The 24,186-nt window shown below is 45.5% G+C and overlaps 1 protein-coding gene across 2 annotated transcripts in view; it reads right to left on the bottom strand.

Annotated features, from left to right (window-relative positions):
- Nucleotides 1-24,186, bottom strand: part of CSPP1 (centrosome and spindle pole associated protein 1) — a 976,424-nt gene that overhangs the window by 380,229 nt on the left and 572,009 nt on the right. For both annotated transcript variants that reach the window (XM_069220290.1, XM_069220291.1), the window contains one exon: nucleotides 20,980-21,092. In XM_069220290.1, coding sequence (XP_069076391.1) covers nucleotides 20,980-21,092 — 113 coding nt within the window. The remainder of the gene's footprint in view (nucleotides 1-20,979; nucleotides 21,093-24,186) is intronic.

The raw sequence follows: 24,186 nt of genomic DNA, 5'->3' as shown, positions 1-24,186 counted from the left end.
ATCTTTCCCATAATATAGACCGGTTCATCTTATCAAAGGCACAGCTAAGATCCATAAAAGCAAGTTGAGCGTACCTTTCCTAGCCTGCGTGTATTTGCCGATCAGCATCAGTAGGTTGAGACATTGATCTCGCGTGTCAAGGCCTTCCCTAAAATCATACTGGTCCCGGCTTAAGATATCATTCCCTATCATCCAGGACTCCAGACGCCTTAAAATAATCTGTCCCAGAATCTTCACCGAAGAGTCCATTAGAGAAATAGGGCGGTAGGACTTAGGATCATTTCGGTCGCCCTTTTTAAACACTGGGACAATACATGCCAGTCTCCAAGAGGCAGGGGTACCCACAGTAACTGCTGCATTTAGGACATTTAAGAGAACAGGTGCCCATAACTGGGGGTTCGCTTTATACAAGTCCATAGGGATCGAATCTGGGCCCGGAGCTTTATTGCTCGCACTACTCTGTATCGCATCCATAACCTCCTGGAGCGAAAACCTAATTGCTAGGTTGGGAGCCATCTCATACTCGTTCTCCCGGTTATTTCTTAGGGGAGAACCCTCAAAAATACTACAAAAGTGAATTACCCATGCTTCCGGGGCGATGTTACAGCCAAGGCCCTCAGATGTATCTGTTCCAAAGAAACCTCTATTTACCACTTTCCAAAACAGGCCAGGATCTTTCAGAGCTATGGCACGTTCTAACTCTTCCCATGCTTTATCTTTATGTTTTATCTTGCTATCCCTCAGGGCCCTCTTCATTCTAGCTTCTTTTACGAGGACCCAATCTCTAGGATGTTTCTTAGTGGCCATCTTCAGGTTTGCCCTTGCAACATAGCAGGTCTTATCGTACCAACCACAATTACGTTTACTAGGTTGGCTGCTTACTGAAAAAAGGCAGTCTCTCACTGCTGCATTTACTATTGTTATTGCATTCTTAACAGTTTTAGGATTAGGAGCCTCTGTCAAGAGTGTGTCCATAAATAAATGTAAATTTCCCCCCACCACCCTTTCTACAACTTTTAGGGAATCCACTTGCTTCCACCCAAGCCGCCTACCCTGGTCCTTTATCTCCACTACTACCGGCCTACCTCGTCCTAAATTACGTAGGGCCCCAGGGAGTTTAAAGGATACTATAAGGGGATTATGATCACTGAAAATCTCCCCCAGCACCTCCCCCCCAATCACCAGGTCTTTCATAGGTGGAGACCTAAAAATATAGTCAATAGTGGATTCAGATCCTCTTCCCACATAGGTAGGGAGTTGATGAGTGCCTACGGCTTCTATATCACACATATTCAGAAGGCCCATCTTCCTGAGTTCCTTGATTAGAACCCTGCCTCTGGAGTCCTGCAGACCATCCACTGAATAATCCTCGCAGTCAAAAATAAAGGGATTAACCACAGTACTGAGCCTCCCCAGCTTAGCATTAAAGTCTCCAGAGACAATAGCACAGAATTCTAACCCCAACTCCTCCATTCTGTGTTTCAAAACCTGAAGAACGGAAAACAGGGCCCCAATTTGGCATCCCATATCCCACACAGCGTTATAAAAGTTAACCAGTAAAACATTAAAATTATTAGAGAAAATTACCCATACCAGCAATATACCTTGGTGACTGCAGTTAATTTGAAAAGCACCCACTATCTTTGAGAGGAGGATTAGGGTAACCAAGCCACCTTTTGAGCGGCCACCAAGAGACTTCACAGCTGGAATTGCAAATCAAATATACCCATCCCACACAGAACCCCTCTGACCAGGTTTCCTGAAGCATGATCACATCAAAATTAGTCACAAACCTAATCCACGCCTGATCAGATAACTTAGCATCATAGCCCGCAATATTCCATGAGATAAGTTTACACTGTGGGGGCACCTCTTCCCGTATAGCCAGGGTCTTGGCGCATTGTCAGTCCACCCCTTCCAAGGATAAATTACTGTTAGTGACAGTTCTTCTGCTGGTTGCCAGGTGACTATTCTGACCCAGGGGGGGAAACCTACCAGAACCCGGAAACACCCTGGCACTCAATCGCATGTGGTCATAAAAATAACCCAAAGGGACCATACCAATTGTACCAGCTCTAAATACAGCAGGGCGGTAGGTAGAAAGGAGCCTTTGGGTTGGGTATCTAACATTTATAATAATACAATCTTCACCCCCCACCTTATTTTGGGCCCAACCCATCCAATTCTTCTGGCAAACAGAATATCATTGAAATCCTTACATGAGAAATCACAGTTCTTACTCAACCAATATCCAGCCTTGTTTGTGAGTTGGGCCATGGACTCAGTTACCCCAGGGGCAAGAGCAGGTACATTCGTCAATACCACCACATAGGGGGCACAAGCTGGAGGGAGATCCAAACAGGTCATTGGACTACATCAAAACCACCTTATGGAGAGAAGCAACCAACCTTCACAAAACTGAAGAACACATTAGGATAACACATGTATCAGTTCATTAGTTCAACTGAGAAAAAATATTAAATACAACAACTTAAAGTATAAAAAAGATACAATACTTCTCCACAAAAAAAAAAAAAATTATATTCATCCCAACTTTTTTCCACAGGCAACAAAACAACCACCAGAAAATATATCAATACAAATATATGGAATAGAGAAAAAAAACAGAGCAAGAAATAAGTACCATAACCACGCAAGTGGAAAATACAGACACCTATCAACCAATGGATATTAATAATCAACTTCTAATGGACTGTTTTTGTATCGATACAGAAGTCGAAGCTTTAGGCGATGCACTGATGCTATATTTACCAAGGATATGTAAAGTCATATTTTGCAATGGCATAAGATATTGTCACAGTGTAAATGTATGTAATAAAAAGTCTATACATGTGTATTGTAAATACTATGTAATAAAAGAAAGAAAAAAGATTGTCAATTATTTCTACAAAAAGATTTCATACTACATGATGAACTCATTATGGACAGTAAAAAGTCAATTTGCAGAAAAAAAACAGAACTATTCAAATACAAACAACTAGACTTTCAAGAATGGAATTTTCATTCTGCGGTGCAGCACTCACGATATCTAAACTAAGCTTCTGTGATTAGTATCTTCACCTACATAACTACAGTAAAATTGCCTGGTCATCAGACTTAAAAAAAACAATAGCGTTTCAAAGGAAAGTTAAGGAGAACACTACACTACTGTGCTCAAAATTGTACACAAATTTGAAAATACAAGAGAAAAATGCAGCCTCTGGAATAAAATAACATCACAAGCATTATTTGCAAAAGCTTAATCTCTAAACATATCACAAGCACTAACATTATACCTCATTAACTATAGCCTAAGGTCACAATTATTATCACACACTATTTGTTCCACCACTATAATTCTATTGTTCGCTCTCTCACTTCCTTTATCTCTCTCAACAGCATACAAATTTAAACAAAAAAGAAATTGCTCTTATTACTCTATTACTATAACTGTCTATCCTACATCTAGTTATTATTTATATTCAAAGACTCTACTCATATAAACTATATCTCTTTTTCTCACATATTTAATTCAAACACCCTATACTCACAACATCTGAGTCCAAACTTTAATTCTCTAACATTATTCAATATATCTTTTATTAAACTATTTTCAAAATAATAAGCCCCATTATCATTACTGCAATACACACAAATATATTTCAAAACTTACAAACATTAACAAAAACAACATATCTACCCAAACACTTCAAAGGTCCAAAAGGGGTGACCTAGTAGCTTAGCCAATGCTTCATATTTTGGGCTATCCAGTATCTGATGGACCACGACCGAATTTAACATCCCTTCCAATTCATTCATTCATTACTTTACTTTATTCGGTACAAAAAGACCATAAAAGACATCAAATAAATAAAACATACAAATTTCTCAATCATAAAAAATTTCTAAAAAACATTAATACATTTTCCGGACACCATAAGCAGCATATATAAAATTTAACACAGCCTGAATTATGTCCATATTTCCCAATTCATGTAAGTGCGAATAAGCAAGCTGGCTAGTTCTAATACTGTTGGACAGAAATAACGGACGTAAAAACCTTTTTCTTCGAACAGCATATAAAGTGCAAAAAAGCATAAAATGTAATGTACTCTGAGATGTCTTTCCATCGCAACAACAAGGAGGAAGGTTCTTGAACCAGGTTCCACATACTGGAAATGCTACCAGATAGTGTAAAGTATTTAAACGTAGCCTCGTGAGTAGAAACCTTTGTCGCTCGTGATTAATAATGGTCAGATACAACTTTGGTTGAAGTTGTTGTGTCTCATGCCTCATCCATAGTCTCATTACACCAGAGGCTGGCTCCACGGCCTGATTTTTCTGCCAGAATATGTCTTTAACCTTCTTGATGTCCTGTCTTGTTAGAGTATCTGGTTTGAGGAAAGAATCTCCTAATCCTAATGATAGGAGAGAGATATAAACATATCTAAGCCAGGGTATATCTAGAAATCGTGACAAGAGGAGACAATCCTGTATCACCTTTCTACATAAAAACGCTTCAGGCTTAGTCCAGATTTTTACCCACAATATGAGAGGTTGAAGTTTTATATAGCTAGATATGTATCTCAAACCTACTTCTTTATGACAGAACATTACTGGTGTAGATTGAGGGACTGCTAATAACCTTCTTAAAAATGTATTTTCTATAATCTGAAGTCCTGTACATTCTGCATGCCCCCAAACCCCAGCTCCAAATGTCGCAATAGAGAGACACTTAGAGAAGAAGCCAGTCATCATTTCCTTAACAGGTTTATGTCGGAGTCTTTCCGCGAACCTAAAAACAGCTTCAATGGCTTTTTGGAATTGTATTGAACGTATATTAACTAAAAATTTCCAATTAAAATCTACATCAATGGGGAACCCCAGATACGTAAAATGTGGGACCTTAAGTATCTCATGCCCGTCTAAAACAATTTTTTTAGTTTTTGCTAATTTGGGTCCGCTCTTCATCACAAATGACTTAGTTCTGTTAATTTTAAGATCGAGGTTCCCCATAAAAATATTAAAAACATCTAATAAAGTCTGGAGGCCATTTGCTGTCCTTGAAATGAGTACTGCATCGTCCGCATACAAGAGTACAGGGATTGGAGAGTTACTGATGACTGGGGAATCCTTCCCTGATTCGCAAAGAAATTCCTCTAACCCATTTATATACAAGAGAAAAAGAAAGGGGGCAAGAACACATCCCTGTCTAACCCCCTTTGATGAGGGAAATTTCTCTGTCAAACATCCCTCCCGGGAATAACGGACCTGAGCCTCTGTGCAGGCATGAAGTTTACTAAGTAATATAACTATATCTTTATCCACGCCCATACCCAGCATTACCCTCCACAATTTCTCCCTGTTAACTGTGTCAAAGGCACAGGACAGATCCATGAATGCTAGATGTATACAGCCCCTTTTGGCTTTGGTATATTTCTTGACTATAAGAGTCAGGTTAAGAGTTTGTTCTCCACTGCCCACCCCAAAAGCCAAATTGTATTTCTGAAAGGGAGTGAGATTCAGTCGCCCATTCTTCTAACTTATTTAAGATCACTCGACCTAAAATTTTAACTGAGCTATCCAATAAAGAAATTGGGCGATAGCACAAGGGATCTGCCCTATCTCCCTTCTTAAAGATCGGGACGATGATCGCTTCCTTCCAAGAATCTACTAGAGGACCTACCACAGCCGATCTCAGGACATTGGTAAGCAGTGGACCCCAGAAATCTGGAAGTGCTTTATATAAATCGGCAGGAATTCTGTCTGGGCCAGGGGCTTTCTCAGAGGGGCTGTCTTGAATGGCTTGTTTAACATCATCCACACTTACAACATTGCTAAAAGCCAGACTTAGCTGATCATTTCCTGCAAGCTTCAGACAATTTAACATTTCTGATTGAACATTTGTCTCTATGGCGAAAGTTTTTTTAAAATAGTCCACCCAAATCCTGGCTGGAATAACAGTGTCCATGGACGTCTCATGTTTGTCATTCAGCAATGAAGAGTTAACCACACGCCAAAATGCAGTTGTGTCTTCGATTTTGCTTGCAGCCATCAGTTCCTCCCACGCAGATTCACTTAGTTCGATTTTCCTTTTTTTCAAGAGCTTCTTTATAGTTTTTCCTAGCAATCTTAATTGCTTGTCGATCTTTGGGAGATGCATGGATTGTTTTTTTAGCTTGCTTAAGGATGTGGTACATGCGTGGTTAAAGCATCTTGAGCCATGGACTTTATTAGCACGTGAGGGCTGTAATTTCTCCGCCATATACTTTGTCAGAGAGGAAAATGCACAGATAATTTCATGAGGGGCCCTAGCTTCATCCAGGGATGTCATAACATCTGACCATTTATTCAGGAATAGATCTTTAAAAAAAAGTATTACTATTTATCTTTCCCCATTTAATTGCGAGTTCTTTTTGGGATGAGAGCTTCATAGCAGGGTGTCGCTTCCCTTTTTAAAAAAAAATATATTTTATTAACAGAAAAGGAGGGGGGAAATAAGGATAAATAAGCGATGGTAATAGAAGAAAAAGAAAAAGGGAAAGGAAACAAAAACCACAAGAGGTCAACTTTATGGCTTTGTGTGGGTGGAACTTATAGTTGTTGGTATTTAAGGCACGAGAGCATAGCAACTTTGGAGGAGGGGGGCCAGTCCAGGGCGTACCAGTGTACAGAGGGGACGGCAGACCACTCACGCCATTCGCTGTTTCTAATAGTGGAGTGGGAGTTAGCGGCTCGATTGTCTTCATATTGCTACTCTCGGTGTGGTCTATTTATAATTTTGGCCATCTTTGGGCACCTATTTGGGAATTTTCCCCACTTGGTCAACTTCCTAGGGTGTGCTAGTCATCACTTGTTATTACTTCGGGATTTGCTAATCTCGAGTATACCATCCCAGCTCGTCACTAAGTCTTCCCACCCTGGGGCAATGGGGACCTGGCGGATTCCCTTGGCCTCCTCTGCCTTTAGGACCTGTAGTTCAGCCCTAGACCATCCTGTAACATCCCCTTTCCAGTCAGCCAGCGTAGGGTGGCCTGAGGCCTTCCAGCCCCTTGAGATTAGTCTCTTGTAAAGGGCCAGGGACAGGGCCAGGAAACGACCCCCCAACTTCCCGCATAGTGCAATCGGTCTGAGACCCAGTAAGCACAGCTCAGGGGTGAGTCGCAACTCTGTCCCAAGTAGTTCAGATAGAATAGGCAGTATCTCCCTCCAACCTGACTGAAGCACCGGACATACCCACACCATGTGGTCGAAATCCGATTCTCCCCCCGAACCTCGGGCAAGTCCTAGGGACCCCCCCCCGTATATACGGAACAGTCTGTGGGGCGTGAGGTACGTCCTATGTAGATAATTGTATTGGATGTATCTTAACCGCGTGTTACGCAAGATCACCCAGGGATAAGCCAGTGTTTTGTTCCACTCTGAGTCAGACAAATCCCGCCCAATCGTGCTCTCCCATCTTTCTCTCAAGGACTGTAAAGGGTCTAAAGCTGCCTCAACCTGGGCCCGGTATATTTTGGCGATCAAATGTGGTTCCTCCCCTGATGTCAGCAGTAGGTGCAGGACCCCGTGGGCAGCGGGCTCCGCATTTATTGTGTCCCAGTGAACTTTAAGAGTGTGCACTAGCTTCCCGAAAAGCAAAAATTGACCCCGGGGAACACCCCCTCCCGTTAGGTCAGCAAATCCCTTCAGTACACCCCCCTGGAAGAGCCCACCCACTGTCTCTATTCCAGCAGTCGACCAAGGGCCAAGCCTCAGACTTCCTGGTCCCTTCCCCCCGGACTCCAGAGCAAGTACTGACAGTGGCAAAGCTGGAGAGAGTATGGCAGGCCAACTCCCACCCTTTTCGTACACCTTTTCCAGCATGCCATCGCAACATTTATCATTATATTGTTCCCAGGGAGGGCTATTTTCCTGTTTGCCATGCATGCCGCAATCCATGCCGTATCCGTTACCCCTTGGGCAGTTCATAAATCCAGGCGTCCCCTGCCCGCCAACCAGCCGGACACCCACTGTAGCTGGGATGCCAAGTAGTATGCCTCAAAGTCAGGGGCTCCCAGTCCTCCCATGCGGGACGGCCTACAGATAGTAGTGAGTGCAGTGCGTCTACGTCCATCATCCCATATTAGTTCTCTGAGCAACGCGTTCAAGTCGCGGAACCATGCCTGGGGGATCAGCAGTGGTAAATTGGCAAAATAGTAGAGAAGTCGGGGAAGCATGATCATCTTGGACAGTGCCACTCTGGCCATCACTGATAATTTCAGAGAGCGCCAAAACCCCACCGAGGACCGCAAGGATCAGAGCGCTTTGCCAAGGTTACCCTCTCTTAGGTCTCCCAATTCGTGGAATATTTGAATACCCAGGTACTTAAAGGTCCGTGGGGCCCATTTCAAGTCTATCGGACATACTGCTGGGCGCATGTAACCAGACGTCAAGGGAAACACATATGTTTTGCAGCGGTTAAGACGCAGACCAGATACTTCCCCGAAGTCCTCTAGAACCTCTAGGGCCCAAGGGAGACCGCTCGCTCCGTCTCTGAGATAGATCAGTATGTCATCTGCATACAGAGAGATAATGTGCTCAGTTGGCCCCCATTCAATCCCCTTACCCACACCTTCTCCTTGTAACCAGGCCGCGAGAGGCTCTATCGCCAGGGCAAACAACAACGGGGATAGGGGCACCCCTGTCTGGTTCCATGGAACACCGGATATGCACTTGAGATTATTCTACCCGTCTTCACCCTTGCTAGTGGGGACGAGTATAACAGGTCCACCCATCTAACCCAGTTCTCCCCAGACCCATTTTTAACATTGGCGCCCTCAGATAGTCCCACCTGATCGGAAAGGTCAAAGGCCTTCTCAAAATCCACCGCCAACAGGGTCCCAGCTGGTGGTTTCGATTCGTCGGGCATGTGTAAGATGGAGAAAATTTGTCTAAGATTCAGGGAGGTGCTGCGACCAGGAATGAAGCCGTTCTGGTCAGCATGTATCAGTGTGGGCATGTGGGGGAGCAGTCGGTTGGCCATGATCTTGCTGAGGATCTTAAAGTCGCTGTTTAGCATCGATAACGGGCGGAAGTCAGTCACTGATGCCTCCCTAGTGGTTGTTTTGGGGAGTGGCACTACCAGTGCTTCACGCAGCGTGCACGGTAGTTCTCCACTCTGTGCCGCCTCCGCATACATCTCCACCAATCTGGGGACTAATAAGGACTTATATTTTGTATAAAAATCCATAGGAAGACCATCCGTGCCAGGGGTCTTCCCAGGGGCCAGCTGCGCTATTGCATCGCTTATCTCTTCCGTAGTCACCGGCCCCCCTAGACTGTCCCTGTCCTCCAGATTCAGCACCGGCAGGGGGATCTGTGTCAAAAAATTGACAAGTGTTCCCGTCTCCAGGTTGGTAGGCCTCCTGTACAAGTGCATATAATAATCTCTAAATGCGTCATTAATGGGACCTGGGCTGAGTCTACGAATTCCCCCTCTGTCCAATACGCTTGTGATGGGTTCACTGTCTCCATTTGGGCGTACCAGCCATGCCAAAAGTTTACCCGATCTCCCCTCTTCTGACTGAAGGGATGCCAGGTATCTTTGCATGCTATGGCATCTGAGCCGTTCTTCAACTTGGGAGTGTTCTCTGCGTGCACGGTCATACTCTTCATCTACTTGTGCTACAGGGCCCTGTCTAAGTTCCCCCTCATGTATGACCTTCTCCAGGGCGTTTAGTTCCCTCTCTAGTGTGCGCCTCACCCCCGCCGACTACCCAAGACAGTAACCCCTCGTCACCACTTTGAGTGTCTCCCATTCCACGGCTCTGGAAGGGGTGGATCCCTTATTGGCTTCAATGTGTTCACTCAGGTGGCAGCGCAGCGCCTCCCTGTACGCCTGGTCCTCGAGCGCCGCCCTAATCCAAATCAGAATGCCTCTTGCATAAGCTGAATATTCTGTAGCAAACACCTGCCCCCTCCACCTCCGTCTTAGTTTTTCCCCCTCTCCCGGTGCCAGGTGGGTCTCCTGTAACATAGCTACCTGCACCCCCCTTCTCTTTAGGAAGGTAAGAACTCTATGTCTCTTGGCCGGAGTGCCCATCCCCCTGACATTCCAAGTTATGATATTGTGGTCTGCCATCTTATTCTTAAAGCCTGATGAATGTGGGCCTGGCGCGCCCGGGATCCTGATTGACCCCCCGCAAGCTCATACCTTCACTGTGGTCGGTCCACTCTACACATGTAGCAGATTTAACTCGTAACTGCAAACCCCAACTCCCCATCCCCAGGGCGCCTCCGGAACTGTAGGTTGCCCAGAAAATTGTGCAACAGTGCAACTTGTTCAAACCCATTACTGCAATACTCGCCAGCCGAATCGGACAGGCGAGAATCAAGTCAGGGGGGGGGGCGGCCAGGTCCGGAGGGGCCACAAGTTCACTCAGCTCATCTTGTCGCTTGGCGCCAACGCAGGCCAAATCTATCCGAGTTCGTCAGCTGTTTGTGGGGTCACCCTCGGTGCGCAAGCCAAACCTCCGGAGCCACCAGCAGAGGATACCATTGTGTCATCGGACTCTTCTTCAGAACCCTCTTGGGGGGACGCCTCTCCACCCACTCGGGCCGCCGCCTCCAGGGCCGCTCTCCTGCCCGTCTCTCTCTGTGTCCGCGTTGGCCTCAGTCGTGGGCGATCTCTGGACCTCTTCCCCCTCGGGGCCCGGCGTGGATTTGATATCAGGGAGATAAACTTAGTCAAACGTTGTACTCTTATAGGCCCTACAGATGGTCTCATAATCGAAAGATGATGATACAAAGCATTGACAGTCCAGGGGCTCCTAAAGTTTATTATAATACAATCCCCCGGTGATTCTTTTAGGGGATGAGCCAACCCAATGTACCCTTCTTACAGTTAGAATGTCCCTATGGAAATCTACCCGCCCTCCCGTATGTTTCCCTACCCAATGAGTCACTTTATTTAACAGTGACACATGGGACTCGGGGTGAGTATTTTCCAATATAGGGACATTTTCCAGGATTAAAATATAGGGGGCACATGCCAACGGAATCCTCGGGCAGGCTACTTGAGTTCTTGTAGTCTCACGGCCCACTAAGCCTTCCCGTTTGGTTGTAACCCACTGAGACTGTAGGTTTATAGAATCCTGGAGTACCTCTACATTCATGGGTTTTTGGGTTGGGTTCTGGGCAGGGGTCAATCTAAAATTTCGATGCTGATGAATGGGCGGAGCTGGTAAACATTCAGGAATGGCGTGATTATTCTGAGGTTCTACCCTCGGTGGTATAGGTTTTATGTTTATTATAAATTCAACCTTCTGCTCGAGGTTAGCCACTCTCTCCAGAATTGATGAACACAGCTTTTTTATGTCTCTAAATTGATCTTCAATCTGAGAAAAACAGGTTATAATTGGGTCCGGATTTTTACAGTCTTTTGACTGTTTCCCTATTGTTTTTTTTTTTGGGGGGGGTGGGGTGGGGGGGGGGGGGGGAGATAGACATTTCCTCTTGATCTTCTTAATTCCTGATAGGGACTCTCCAAAGTCATCCCTGTCTACAGGAGATCCAACTTGATCCATGGGGGTTACTGCAGTATGGGGGGGAATTACTTGCCTACTTTTTTTTGGGGGAGGTGGACTCTCTGGAGTTGTAGGAGTAATTAGATAAATTTCTGTTGTTAAACAAGAGTTTCATATCTTAGTCTTGCTTAGTGAAGATGTTACCGGCAGAGTCCTTCTCTCCCCTACCCTTTCCTGCTTTCTCAAGAGATGACTCTAGAGTGGCTTCTACTCTCCCTATCTCCGTCTAAATGGCACCCATTACTGAGGTTAGGTAGCTTGTGATTAACCTAGGAGGGGGGCCTCCTGAATGGGTTCCCTTCCCCCATTGTCTTCCTTACGTTTTCCCATTTAGGCAGGCGAATCCTTTTATCCAAAAAAGGCGCCGTATATTTCTTTAACAGGAGTATTAGTCTCAGTGCCCCAGACTAGGGAGAAAAAGAGCCAAATTATACTCAGGTCCTGCTTGGCTCAATTGTCCAGCCACAACCTTCTGCCACACCAATCCCCCTCAAGTTATAGCGCATATTTCACCTATATTAGTCAGCAGTGAACAGGGGACAAACTGATTTAAAAAATAAATAAATATTAAATACCCAAATCACAGATGGCGAAGACTCCTACTTGTCTTCCTTAAGTCAGCAGCTCTCCATAGAACAGGGCCTCCAAAAAGAAAAAAGAAAAAATGAAAGGGAGGGGGCCCAGCTCAGTCTCTTCCTGGCGATGACGGGCGAATGGACGGGCCTGCCCTTGGCCCTGGCGCTGCCCGGGCGCCGCCCGCGCGCGTCCCCCGAGGCGGGAGCGCATCCTCATTTTTAAAGGGCTCCTGCCCTTGATCCCGGCACCACCAGCAGCAACGCGCGCTTCCCGCGAGGCGGGAGAACGTCCTTATTTTTAAAGGGCTCCTGCCCTTGATCCCGGTACCACCAGCAGCAACGCGCGCTTCCCCTTCCAATTAAATATCAAGCAAGAAACAAATTTGCCAACAAAAACATCAAACATGTTCTACAATTTCTATCAGTATTTTTCTTTTTTTTTTAGAAATAGATTTGGTCATATACTTTGAGACTAGAAACTTAGTCTTTTTAGGGACTGTCAAATCACCACTGAGTAAAGAGCAGCTGGTCATAACTGTATGTTTAGAGAACGATTGACAATTATCAAATTTATTAAGTGTTACTAAAGAAACAAACAAGTTACTTACCTTTGGTAAACCCTTTTCTATTAGAAACTAACTACAGATTCCTCACCTTGTGAATTTTCTGAGGCGTCAGACTGGATCCCGAAATTTTTAAGAAATTCCCTAATGCGTCACCAGGTTGCATCTTGCATAAGGTCCATTTTTTCAGGATATGGCTTCGGGGACACTGTAAGAGCACCATTTATGTATACTGATGTCAGTTTCTTTTTTATCTGTGTCCAAAATTGCACGCCATAGAAATCATAATATGGCAGTATGAAGATGTTAGATGTTGGGATCTTATTAACGGAGAAGAGGAGACCATTCCACAGATTTGGGACGGGTGGGTTTCGTTGTGAAATCTGTACTTAGTGTCTCTACGGAAAAGGTGTTAAAAAAGATAAGTAAGTTGTTCCTCTGATAGACACTTCTAACTGTAGATTCTCCACCCTGTGAACAGATATCAAAACAGTACCCTCCTCTGGTAGTGGGTCTGTGTAATGGCTCAGACCACGAAATCCTGTAGGACCTATCAGGCAAAGTGCCCGTCCTGCCGAACTTGGCTATCCAGACAGTAGTGTTTGGTGAATGTGTAGAGATGTCAACATAGCAGCCTGGCAAATGTCCATGATGGGCACATCGCGTGCCAATGCGGTGGTACCAGCTTTTGTTCTGGAGGAATGAGCAGACAAGCTTTCTGGAGGTTGCTTCCTGGCTAGCCCATAGAAGGTCTTTATACAGAAAACAGTCTACCAGGAGAGTGCATTTTTGTATTGATTTCACTCCAGAGAAGCCTACAAAGTGTTGCTAACCCAGGCAATAGTCTCTGGTCTACTCGATATTAAAACTCAGCGCTCTCTGGTGAAACAGGCAGCTGAGTCCCTCTACTCCATAGAAGGGCGAAGTGGAGCATAAAAAGTTGGAAAGGGGATGAAATGACGTATGTGAAAGGGTGTTACTACTTTCGTCAGAAAAGATGCTTTTGTCCAGGGAACCAGTTTGTCTTTGAAGAAGGATTCATACAGAGGGACCACGAACAAGGCCTGAAGTTCACTCACGTGTCTGGCTGATGTTATGGCAATGTGGAATGCTGTTTTGACAGCAAGAAGGGGGAGATGACATCCGTACATAGGTTTGAAAGTGTTGCATATCAAGTATGTTAGAACCAAACTAAGATGCCACTGCACCGTCACAAATGGTGTAGGGGGACCATATGAACAGCCCCTTCAAAAAATGCGTCACAATAGTTGATTTAAAAAGGGAAGTTGATCACGAAACGCAGGAAAGCTGAAAGGTAACCTTTAACAGTTGCCACAGCTGGCCTTGATGTGCTAATGAAAGGCAGAACAACAGCACTGGTAATTCAGGGGTTGGATGTTTTGAGAAAAATACTAAGCAAAAAACTTCGCCCAGGGTCCATCATAAATGTACTTTAAGGTTGGATGCCTACCTGCCGAGACTTTAGATCACAATGCAGAGCCTGGATGTGCCACCTGGTGTGCCCCACAAGCAAGATTCAGGAGGCCAGAAGTTCCAGAACCCTCAGATCTGCTCTCACTGAGATTGAGGCTAAAGGCTGAAACATCAGTATTTCAGTCTGAATGTCCTGGACTCATTGAGTCAGAGGAATAGTTCTGAATTGTGCCCAGATGGCTCCAATGAAACAGAGCCTCTGCGAAGGAGCCAGGTGTGACTTCGGCACATTGTTGGAGAAACCCATCAATGTTAACAGATTAGCCAGAGGTTTAGAGGTGTGTTTGGCATGTCCTGAGCACAGAAAAGGGAGTGAATATCCTTGCTCTGTGATCTAGAGCACCCATTGATCTGTAGTGATGCTGTTTCAACCATGGAGGCAAAAGGTGACCTGCCTTCCCATCAGGTGACCATGTGCCACCAAGGTCATATTAGAGGGGTGTTGCAGCGGCTGGGTGGGGTTTGAGGTCTGGGTAGAACGTTGCCACTGGGGTCTGGATACTCTAGGTTGGATCCTTGCCCTCCAAAGTGTTGGAAGGCCTGTTGCTGCTGAGGCCTGTATTGGCAGGGCCTTTGTAACACCTCCTGAAGTCTCAAAAGGGTCACTGCTGTTGAGGAAACTGATGAACTGGATGGTCAAGGCCTAGTGAATGGGTGGTGGCCTTGCTTTCTTTTAAAGGTTTTAAGGTCAAGTCAGCCTTCACTCCAAATAGCCGAGAGTAATCAAAGAGCATGTCCATTAAAGATTATCATTGAAAGGGGGATCCGAAAGAGGCAATCCAGGCATGGAGCCTGAGCACCACTCTGATTCCCACTGTCTTACCCTGACAGTCGGTAATGTCCAGACCAGACCGAATAGAATATTTTGCCACATCCTGATGATCCAAAATAAGGCCTTCCAAGGTTGGATGAAGTTCTGGGACTGCCGTCAGAATGTCCACCACCTTATCCGAATGTACATGCAAATATCGCCTCAGGAGGCATGATGTGTTAATCGATGTAAAGGCAAGGCTAGTCAAGGAAAATAATTCCTTGTCTAATGTTTCCATCTGCTTTGAATCACTGTCAGCTGGCATTGTAGGGAATTCACTGGGGTTCAGCTGACTCATAGAGGCTTGGACTACTAGACTCTTCAGAGTGAGATGCTGAAAAATGAAGTCTGGATCTCCAGGGGAAAGTCTAGATTACCTTGTCACCAATCTCTTGACCACAGGTAAGATCCTACTTTGGCCTACGTGCCCATCTCTTACTTTGGCACGGGTGCCCATCAGGATATCAGTCAGGGTGCTGTAGAATAGTAACAAAGGTTCTTGGTTTGATTGCCCTTGGTATACAATCTCTGTTAGTACGGTAGACTTTACATCCTGGGTAAGGACATTCAAGTCAAGGACCTCTACTGCCCTCCTGATGACAGTGGCAAAGAAGACAGATTCCTCAGAGGCCCATGCTGGGGAGGTTGAAGAGACAATCCGCCCCAGCTCAGGCCTCTGAGGAATCTGGGAATTGCCCATGCCACCTGTGTCCTGAAGATTGTCAAAAAGATTAGCATTGTTGTAGTATTCATATAAACTACCTTCCTTGTCCTCCCAAAAAAAGTGATAGGTGTCATGCTCCAAGTGGGCATGCTGATGGGGTCTGGGACCTAGAGCTTGACCTTCAGAGTCTGATAAAACAATCTGATCCGCTTCTGATTCCGGTGATTTCAGAGCCAGCATCGGGGCTGACTCTGTGGCATCAGCCACGATGCCGGGATTGGAGTTGGGAACGTCGCTGAGACAGACACTTGTGGAACCTTTTCTGAAGGAGTGGCTCATGTCAGACATGGTGCTCAACCTGCACTAAATGGAGTCGGGTTTGAGGAGGGTTTGGACCCTGCATGGGGGTCAAGTGGCTCAGTGGGCATTGAGGAGGGATCCGCCTAGGATACCTCAACTGGAGGCCACCTCTGATCATTCGGGCCCAAGGGTGCGCAGCACCAAATATATTCTCCTAGGCGAATTTCAGCTTGGCTATCTGTTGCGGTGTTGCTGTATGTTCGAAGTGTGGCCATTTCGAGTTCAGCACCAGCATAGACTCCCTGAAAGAAGACATGCTCTTTCGCCTAGAAGTGCCTGGCTGGGTTTGCAACTCCGAATGGTAGGAGCAGTGAGATGGGGAGGCGTGCTTAATCTTTTTGTGTTTCTTGTGTAACTTGTTGGACTTACCTGAGCCGTGTGAATTTAACTTTAGTGGGAACAAACTGGAGAGCGGGAGCTGGATGGGGCATGGATCCCCACCTGTGATCACCATCAGAACCGCATCTTAAATTTCCTGAAATTGGTCACTGCTAACTGCATTCTCAGATGGCCTTTTTATTAATTTTCTTACACCATTCACACATCTTGGGTTGTGTTTGGTGCCGAGGCACCAGAGACAACCATCATGAATGTCAGTAACCACCTTTGTCCAGTTACAGAACCTAAATGGCTTGAACCCTATTGTATTTTGGGGGAAGGGGAGGGGAGGAGATAAAAATAAAGTCTAAGGGAAATTGCTGTCAGAGTTACAGGATGAAGGGCTCTGGATTTGTGTCTGTGGACAGAAAAGATCTGAGAGTCAGTGCACACAGGTGGTGCTCTTATGGTGGCCCAACATCATATCTGGAACCAATGGACTTGATGTTGTGTGGCGCCACCTGCTGACAATGGTTGAAAGTTTCCGGATCCAGTCCAGCAAGAATCGCCAGGACCTTTCTGAGTGGTCATGCATTATATTTAAAACCCTTGTAGCAATGTTTCTGCATGTGTAACTATACCAGTGTACTGCATTACCAATGTGCTGCCTAAATGTTGCTGCATGTAGTTTAGAATTCTTTGAATATTATCGTGCACTGCTATGCTTAGTGCTTCCTTTGGTTGTCATGATTAATGTTGTACTTTATTAAATACTCCATAATACCATTTTAAAAAAAGTTACGTTTGTAGGCTCTGTGGCATATTTTGCTACTTTTTGTGAGGGAAAGGATAATTTTCAATAAAAAAAAAAAAAGAAACATACCAGACCTCCTTGACAGTGGAGTGTGCTACGGCTACAAATTTCTTTCCCACAACCAAAGTTTGCTAGGTATGGTTGCGCTGATTCACCAAGAAATGGCATCTAAAGGCGGAAATAACCATCCATACTAGTGTTTCCCAAATTGGTTTGCTGTATAGTTTTGGTGGGTCTGAAACGTCTAACAAATGAATAAAGATGCCTTTAAATTTTGTATTTACCTTGTTCCATTCACTGGGCGTCAAGGATTGAGGTCCAATGTCAGGTTATGTATTCTGAAAAATTGCTACCTATTTTGTTAACATGCAGAATGGTGCTTACAAACTCCTCTCACGTTACAGTCAACAAAAGAAAAATAAAGTAAATGATATGACAGTCTTGCCCAGGTACAGGAAGAGTGAAGGGAGAGGCTGTAGAATTACATATTTTTGTGAGACACAACAAAATGTAAACACACGTAAACAGAGTGTACTTTTTCAGCAGTTTAGAAAGCAAAAAAAAAAAAAAAAAGCATACTGTAAGGAAATGCCTCTTTGGCATGGTTACCACCTGACTTTTTGCCTTTTATTGATGCCAGTTATGATTGAAAGTGTGCTGGGACCCTGCTGACCAGGCCCCAGCACCAGTGTTCTTTCCCTAAACTGTACCTTTGTTCCCACAATTGGCATAGCCCTGGCAAACAGATAAGTCCCTTGTAAATGGTACCCCTGGTACAAAGGGCCTTGTTGCCAGGGAAGGTCTCTAAGGGCTGCAGCATGAGTTATGCCACCCTGGGAACCCCTCACTCAGCACATGCACACTGCCTCACAGCGTGTGTGTGCTGGTGGGGAGAAAAAGACTAAGTCAACATGGCACTCCCCTCAGAGTGCCATTCCCACCTCACAATGCCTGTGGCAATAGTAAGTCATCCCTCTAGCAGGCCTTACAGCCCTAAGGCAGGGTGCACTATACCACAGGTGAGGGCATATGTGCAGGAGTGCTATGCCCCTACAGTGTCTAAGCAAAACCTTAGACATTGTAAGTGCCTGGTAGCCATAAAGAGTATATTGTCTGGGAGTTTGTCAACCACGAACTCCACAGTTCCATAATGGCTACACTGAAATCTGGGAAGTTTGGTATCAAACTTCTCAGCACAATAAATGCACACTGATGCTAGTGGGGGATTTATTGTGAACTACACCCGGGGGGCATCTTAGAGATGCCCACTAAATACCAGTCCGACTCCTAGTGCTATGCTGACCAGTTTCTGCCACAACCAGACGAGTTTCTGGCCACATGGGGAGAGTGCCTTTGTCACTCTGTGGCCAGGAACAAAGCCTGAACTGGGTGGAGGTGCTTCTCACCACCCCCTGCAGGAACTGTAACACCTTGCGGTGAGCCTCAAAGGCTCATGCCTTTTGTTACAGCATCCCAGGGCATCCCAGCTAGTGGAGATGCCCGCCCCTTCGGCCACTGCCCCCACTTTTGGCGGCAACGCTGGAGGAGATAATGAGGAAAACAAGGAGGAGTCACCCACCAGTCAGGATAGCCCCTAAGGTGCCCAGAGCTGAGGTGACTCCTGCCTTTAGAAATCCTCCATCTTGAGATTGGAGGTTTCCCCCAAAGGGATCAGGGAAGTGCCCCCCTCCCCTCAGAGAGGAGGCACAAAGACAGTGTAGCCACCCTCCAGGACAGTAGCCGTTGGCTACTGTCCCCCAGACCTAAACACCCCCCTAAATTAAGTATTTAGGGTCGACACTGAACCCAGAAAATCAGATTCCAGCAAACTACACAAAGATAAAGGACTGCTGACCTGAAAGCCCCGCAGAGACGACGGAGACACCAACTGACTTGGCCCCAGCCCTACTGGCCTGTCTCCAGACTCAAAGAACCTGCACAGCGACGCATCCGACAGGGACCAGCGACCTCGGAGTACCCAGAGGTCTGTCCTGAATTCAAAGGACCAAGAAACTCCCAAGAACAGCGGCACTGATCACAAACTGCAACATTTTTGCAACTTTAAAACAACGTTGAAAGAACTCTCTCTTCTCGCTGGAAGCGTGAGACTTCTCACTCTGCATCCGACGCCCCCAGCTTGAGCTTCATAGAACAAACACTACAGAGACAACTCCCAGGCGACTGTGACGATGTGAGTAACCTGAGTCGACCCCCCTGATCCCCACAGCGACAGCTGCAGAGAGGATACAGAGGCTCCACCTGACCGCGACTGCCTGGTAAGAAGGAACCCGACGCCTGGACCAATCACTGCACCCGCAGCCCCCAGGACCGAGAGGAGCCATCTTCCACAGTTCAGGAGTGACCAGCAGGAGGCCCTCTTCCTAGCCCAGTCGGTAGCTGGCCCGAGAAGTCCCTCTGTGCCCTGCCTGCATCGCCTAAGTGACCCTTGGGTCCCTCCATTGCTTCCTATACCAAACCAGACGCCTACTTAACACACTGCACCCGACTGCCCCTATGCCGCTATGCCGCTAAGGGTGTGTTTTGTGTGCCTGTTTGTGTCCCTCCCCTTCCAGTGCTCCACAAAACCCCTCTGGTCTGCTCCCCGAGGATGCAGGTACTTACCTGCCAGCAGACCGGAACTGGAGCACCCTGTTCTCCATAGGCACCTATGTGTTTTGGGCCCTCCTTTAACCTCTGCACCTGACCAGCCCTGTGTTGCTGGTGCAGTGACTTAGGGGTTGCCTTGAACCCCCAACGGTGGGCTGCCTATGCCCAGGAGACTGACTGTGTAAGTGCTTTACTTACCTGAGAAACTGAACAAAACTTACCTCCACCAGGAACGGTTGATGTTTGCACTGTGTCGACTTTTAAAATAGCTTATTGTCATTTTAACCTATACTGTGTGTACTACTGCTTTAATTCAAAGTTCCATACTTACCTGTTTGAAGTACTTTGCATTTTATGTACTTTCCTCAAATCTTGAATCTTGTGGTTCTAAAATAAAATATATTTTTCTATATAAAAACTATTGGCCTGGAGTTAAGTCTTGTGTGTGTTCCTCATTTATTGCCTGCGTGTGTACAACAAATGCTTAACACTATCCTCTGATAACCCTACTGCTTGACCACACTACCACAAAATAGAGCATTAGAATTATCTAATTTTGCCACTATTAACCTCCAAGGGGAACCCCTGGACTCTGGGCACACTATCTCTCACTTTGAGATAGTATATACAGAGCCAAATTCCTACACATATTTTTTGTAATCCTGAAGTGTGATTGAAACAAATATTGTAATATGATAAAATAAAATCAAGACACTACTTGGTAATGCACAAATGATAAATATTCACTGAAACCCTGATTTCCACCCATTATCATTTGCGTGGTACATAGCTTTTATCAGTAAAACTATGTCTGTGCAAGTTTAATGGCAATTTCAATGGAAAATGTTCTGTGTGTAAATGACAGTTCGCCACCACATAGTGCCTCAGTTGCATTAAAAGTCACCAGCCTCATGCCCATTAAAGCAAGGTCGGTCAAAAAGGTCAAAAACAATGGTTGTGGTTCTAAAAAGTTTGGAAAGCACTGATTCATAGTCAATTAGATCTAAATTTGGATTTGACTTTCATGTCTCAAACAAATATGTGAATATCCTGTGGTAATATTGCATATGTTTACCCGAGGATTTGAATGTTTAGGTAGCAGACATTTTTAAGAATCATTTTTAACACATTTTGTTTACAATTGTGTTTCCTATTTATAAACAGTAACTGGAACCATTTATTTTAATTGAGGAAGGTGCTCTTTACCTGGAGACGGAGAAAATCCTTGTACGACTCTTGCTGCTGAAGCTGTTGTTCAGTTGCGGGCTCAGCAAAGACTTTGCCTCGTGCAAAAGGAGAATTGTTGGCAAACGAGAACCCTAGAAATATAGGTAAAGATTTAAGGCAGAACACAACTGAAAGTATACTAAGAACTAGCCATAAGAAAAGCCAGATTATTTACTGATACTTTAATGAAGTGAACTGTCCAACAACTTCTCCTCTAACATTCAAATTCATCTTGAAAGAGCACCAGATTTTTCTAATGTACTAAATGAAGATATTTACCTTTGGTAGCGCTCTTTTGAGGAATACTTTACCTGCAGAATCTTCACCTTGTGAATATTCCCCAGCCTTTAGACTGGATCTGGAAAACTCAAAACCAGTACTCCTACATGCCGACAGATGTCATTCTATCTCTGGAAGTGATGAACAGAGCAGTTGCCATCAGTTTCTTTCAAAGGCTTCTTTGTGGCCTCAGATGCAGATCCTATCAGCAGATTGATTTGACCAGTGTGCAGACCTCTAGAATGGGACCTTTTTTAGATGGAGAAGAGTCCATGCCACAGAATAGGCGTTGGGGGTGCAGGGGTTGGTGGGAGGCAGTGAGGAATCTGCAGTTAGAGTATCCACCAGAAAGGCCATTATACAAGTTAATGATTTTGTTTTGCTGATGGATACTTCTACCTGCATATTCCTCCGAGAATAGATACCAAAGCAGTACTTACCCAGGTGGTGGGTCTGTGAATGGCTCAAGTAAAGTCCTGAGAGCAATCAGGCGAAATGGCCATCCAGATGGACAGGACTGTCAAGGCAATAGTGCTTCATGAACATGCGCACTGAAGCCCACTAGCAGCCTGACAGGTATCCAGGACAAGCATTCCATGAACCAACACAATAGTAAAAATCTTCCCTCAGTTAGAATGGACATGCAATCCCAATGGAGCTGCTTTTTTGCCTCTGCCTAACAGATCTTAATGCAGAGGATTATCCACCCTGATTGAGTTCCTTACTGCACTGCCTTGGCCTTCTTTGCCCCAGGGAACCAAGAAAGAGGCAATATGATGACTTGACCCCAATTGTTCCTGCTCTTCTTCAGAACACAGGGCAGGAAGGGCAGCACTGGAAAGTCACATTGGAGGCCTGTGAATGCATCCCCAAGAGACAGGCTTCTAAGAAACTTCAGCACATACATTTTTTGTCACTGCAAGTTCTTGGGGTGGTGAAAAAACCTAGCCAGATTTTTGCCGTTTGCTGGAGGATGCCCTTTGCCACTTCGGGGTAGTCTCCATTTGTGATCCGCCAGGAAATCCTGGCTTAGTTTGTGGGCCCTGGCACTGAAAGATCCCACACTAAGTGGTTCAAAATCAGGGAAATGCCATGATGCTCCAGCCAGCTCCTGAGGTGAAGTGCACAAGACCAAGGACAGGATGCCACTCTGCTTATCGCAGAACACGGAGGTGGTGTTGTCCATGAGAACCTGAACCAGCTTTCCTTTGATGGATGGAAGGGAGACTAAGCGCTAAGTGAATGATCTGCTACTCTACAGGTTGATGTGGGGACAAGTCTCCACCAGAGACCAGGGTCCTCTGAGCTCCATCTATCCAACCCAGTGAGTCACTTGTCATCACTTTCAGCTGTAGGTAAGGCAGGGAGAGGAGTCTATCTGGTTCTATTGTGGTTGAGCCACAGTCTCATTTTGCAGTCTCCTTCAAGACTTGGACAGCATCTAGCTGGTGCTGGACCTACTGACACTTCAGGTTTCACTGCAAAGCCCATATATGTCACCTTAAATCATTAACTAATAGGATTCTAAGAGGCCCAGAAACCGGAGATGCACTTTCACAGAGATCCACACATAGGCTGAAACATCTGGATTACAGTCTGATTGTCTTGGATTCATTGTGGTGGAAGGAAGGCCCGAAACAGTACATATCCAGAATGGCTCCAATGATAGGGAGCTTCTGAGGAGTCAGGTGTCACCTCAGAATGTTGATAGTGAACCGAAATTATGCTAGGATGTTCACCATGGTGGTTTAAGGCCAGGTGTGATGAGCCTACTTTTAAAATCCAATCATCGAGTCAGTGGAAAACTGGAATCTACAACCTCTTAAGATGTACTGCAACTAATGCCATCACCTTCATGACCATCCGAGAGACACAGGTGAGGCCGAAGGGGAAGCGGCAAATTAAAAATGAACCCATCCTTCTTCAGTGTGTGGAAATAGCTGGAGTAACAGCTAGTTTGCATTTCCTGGGCCAGCACAATTTTTGATATTGCCTTTGGCCAAAAAACGCCTACATATCATGGAGCAAGATGGACATGTGCTCCTCTGACGGGTGGAAGTGGAACTGCAGGCAATAGCCTTAATGTACAATCTAGAGGACTCACTTTTCATATGTTATATTTTGCCATCCTTTGGGGAAATATATCCTCGCCCCCCCAAAAGGGTGTCAGTGTGCCACTAAGGGACAACTAAAGCAATTTGGAATCTGTTGCCATGACGATGAGGAACTGGGAAGTTGGTTGCCCCTGATGGCTAGGACGTTGTCTGCTTGACTCTCTTCCCTGACAACACCAATGTACCTATTGGAGGGGTGGATGGCCTTGGCATTGGTGGTATGCCAACCTAGAGTAGCCATGAAAGGGGCAAAACAGTTGAGGATACTGTCTTAGAGGGTTAGAAAGGCCTAGAGAACGTGCCATGGTCCAACTTTCTTTAAAATATTCCAAGGTTGAATCGGTCTTGTAGCCAAACAAGTGGGATTCATTGAAAAGCATGTCTGTCAAGGAGACCTGCACAGCCCTAGAGAAGCCAATGAATCTCATCCAAGCATGCCACTGAAGCACCATGCTAGTGCAAACTGCTCTGCCCAAGCAGTATTTAGTGTTCAGCACAGGGCAGATGAAGTACTTTGTGGCGTCATGATCATCTTGCATGGTTTGAGGCAAATTGTCCTGAGATTTCTTACATAATTACCAGGAAACTGATGGCAGGTCTCAATAGTCATGTCCCATAAAGCATGGTTATATCTGGCAATGACAGTCCAGAGGGACAGACTGGCCGAGAAAAACATCTGCTTCCCAAATGCCTCAATTCTTTTTGACTACCTATGAGGAGGAGTTTGGGGGGACAGAAATTAAGTTCACTCTACTGGCGGAAGCTTGAACCACCAACTGCTGTTGGCTGCTGT

This window comes from Pleurodeles waltl, chromosome 2_2 (assembly GCF_031143425.1).
Source record: "Pleurodeles waltl isolate 20211129_DDA chromosome 2_2, aPleWal1.hap1.20221129, whole genome shotgun sequence".
Taxonomy (NCBI): domain Eukaryota; kingdom Metazoa; phylum Chordata; class Amphibia; order Caudata; family Salamandridae; genus Pleurodeles; species Pleurodeles waltl.
This window is presented reverse-complemented; position numbering and strand designations above follow the sequence as displayed.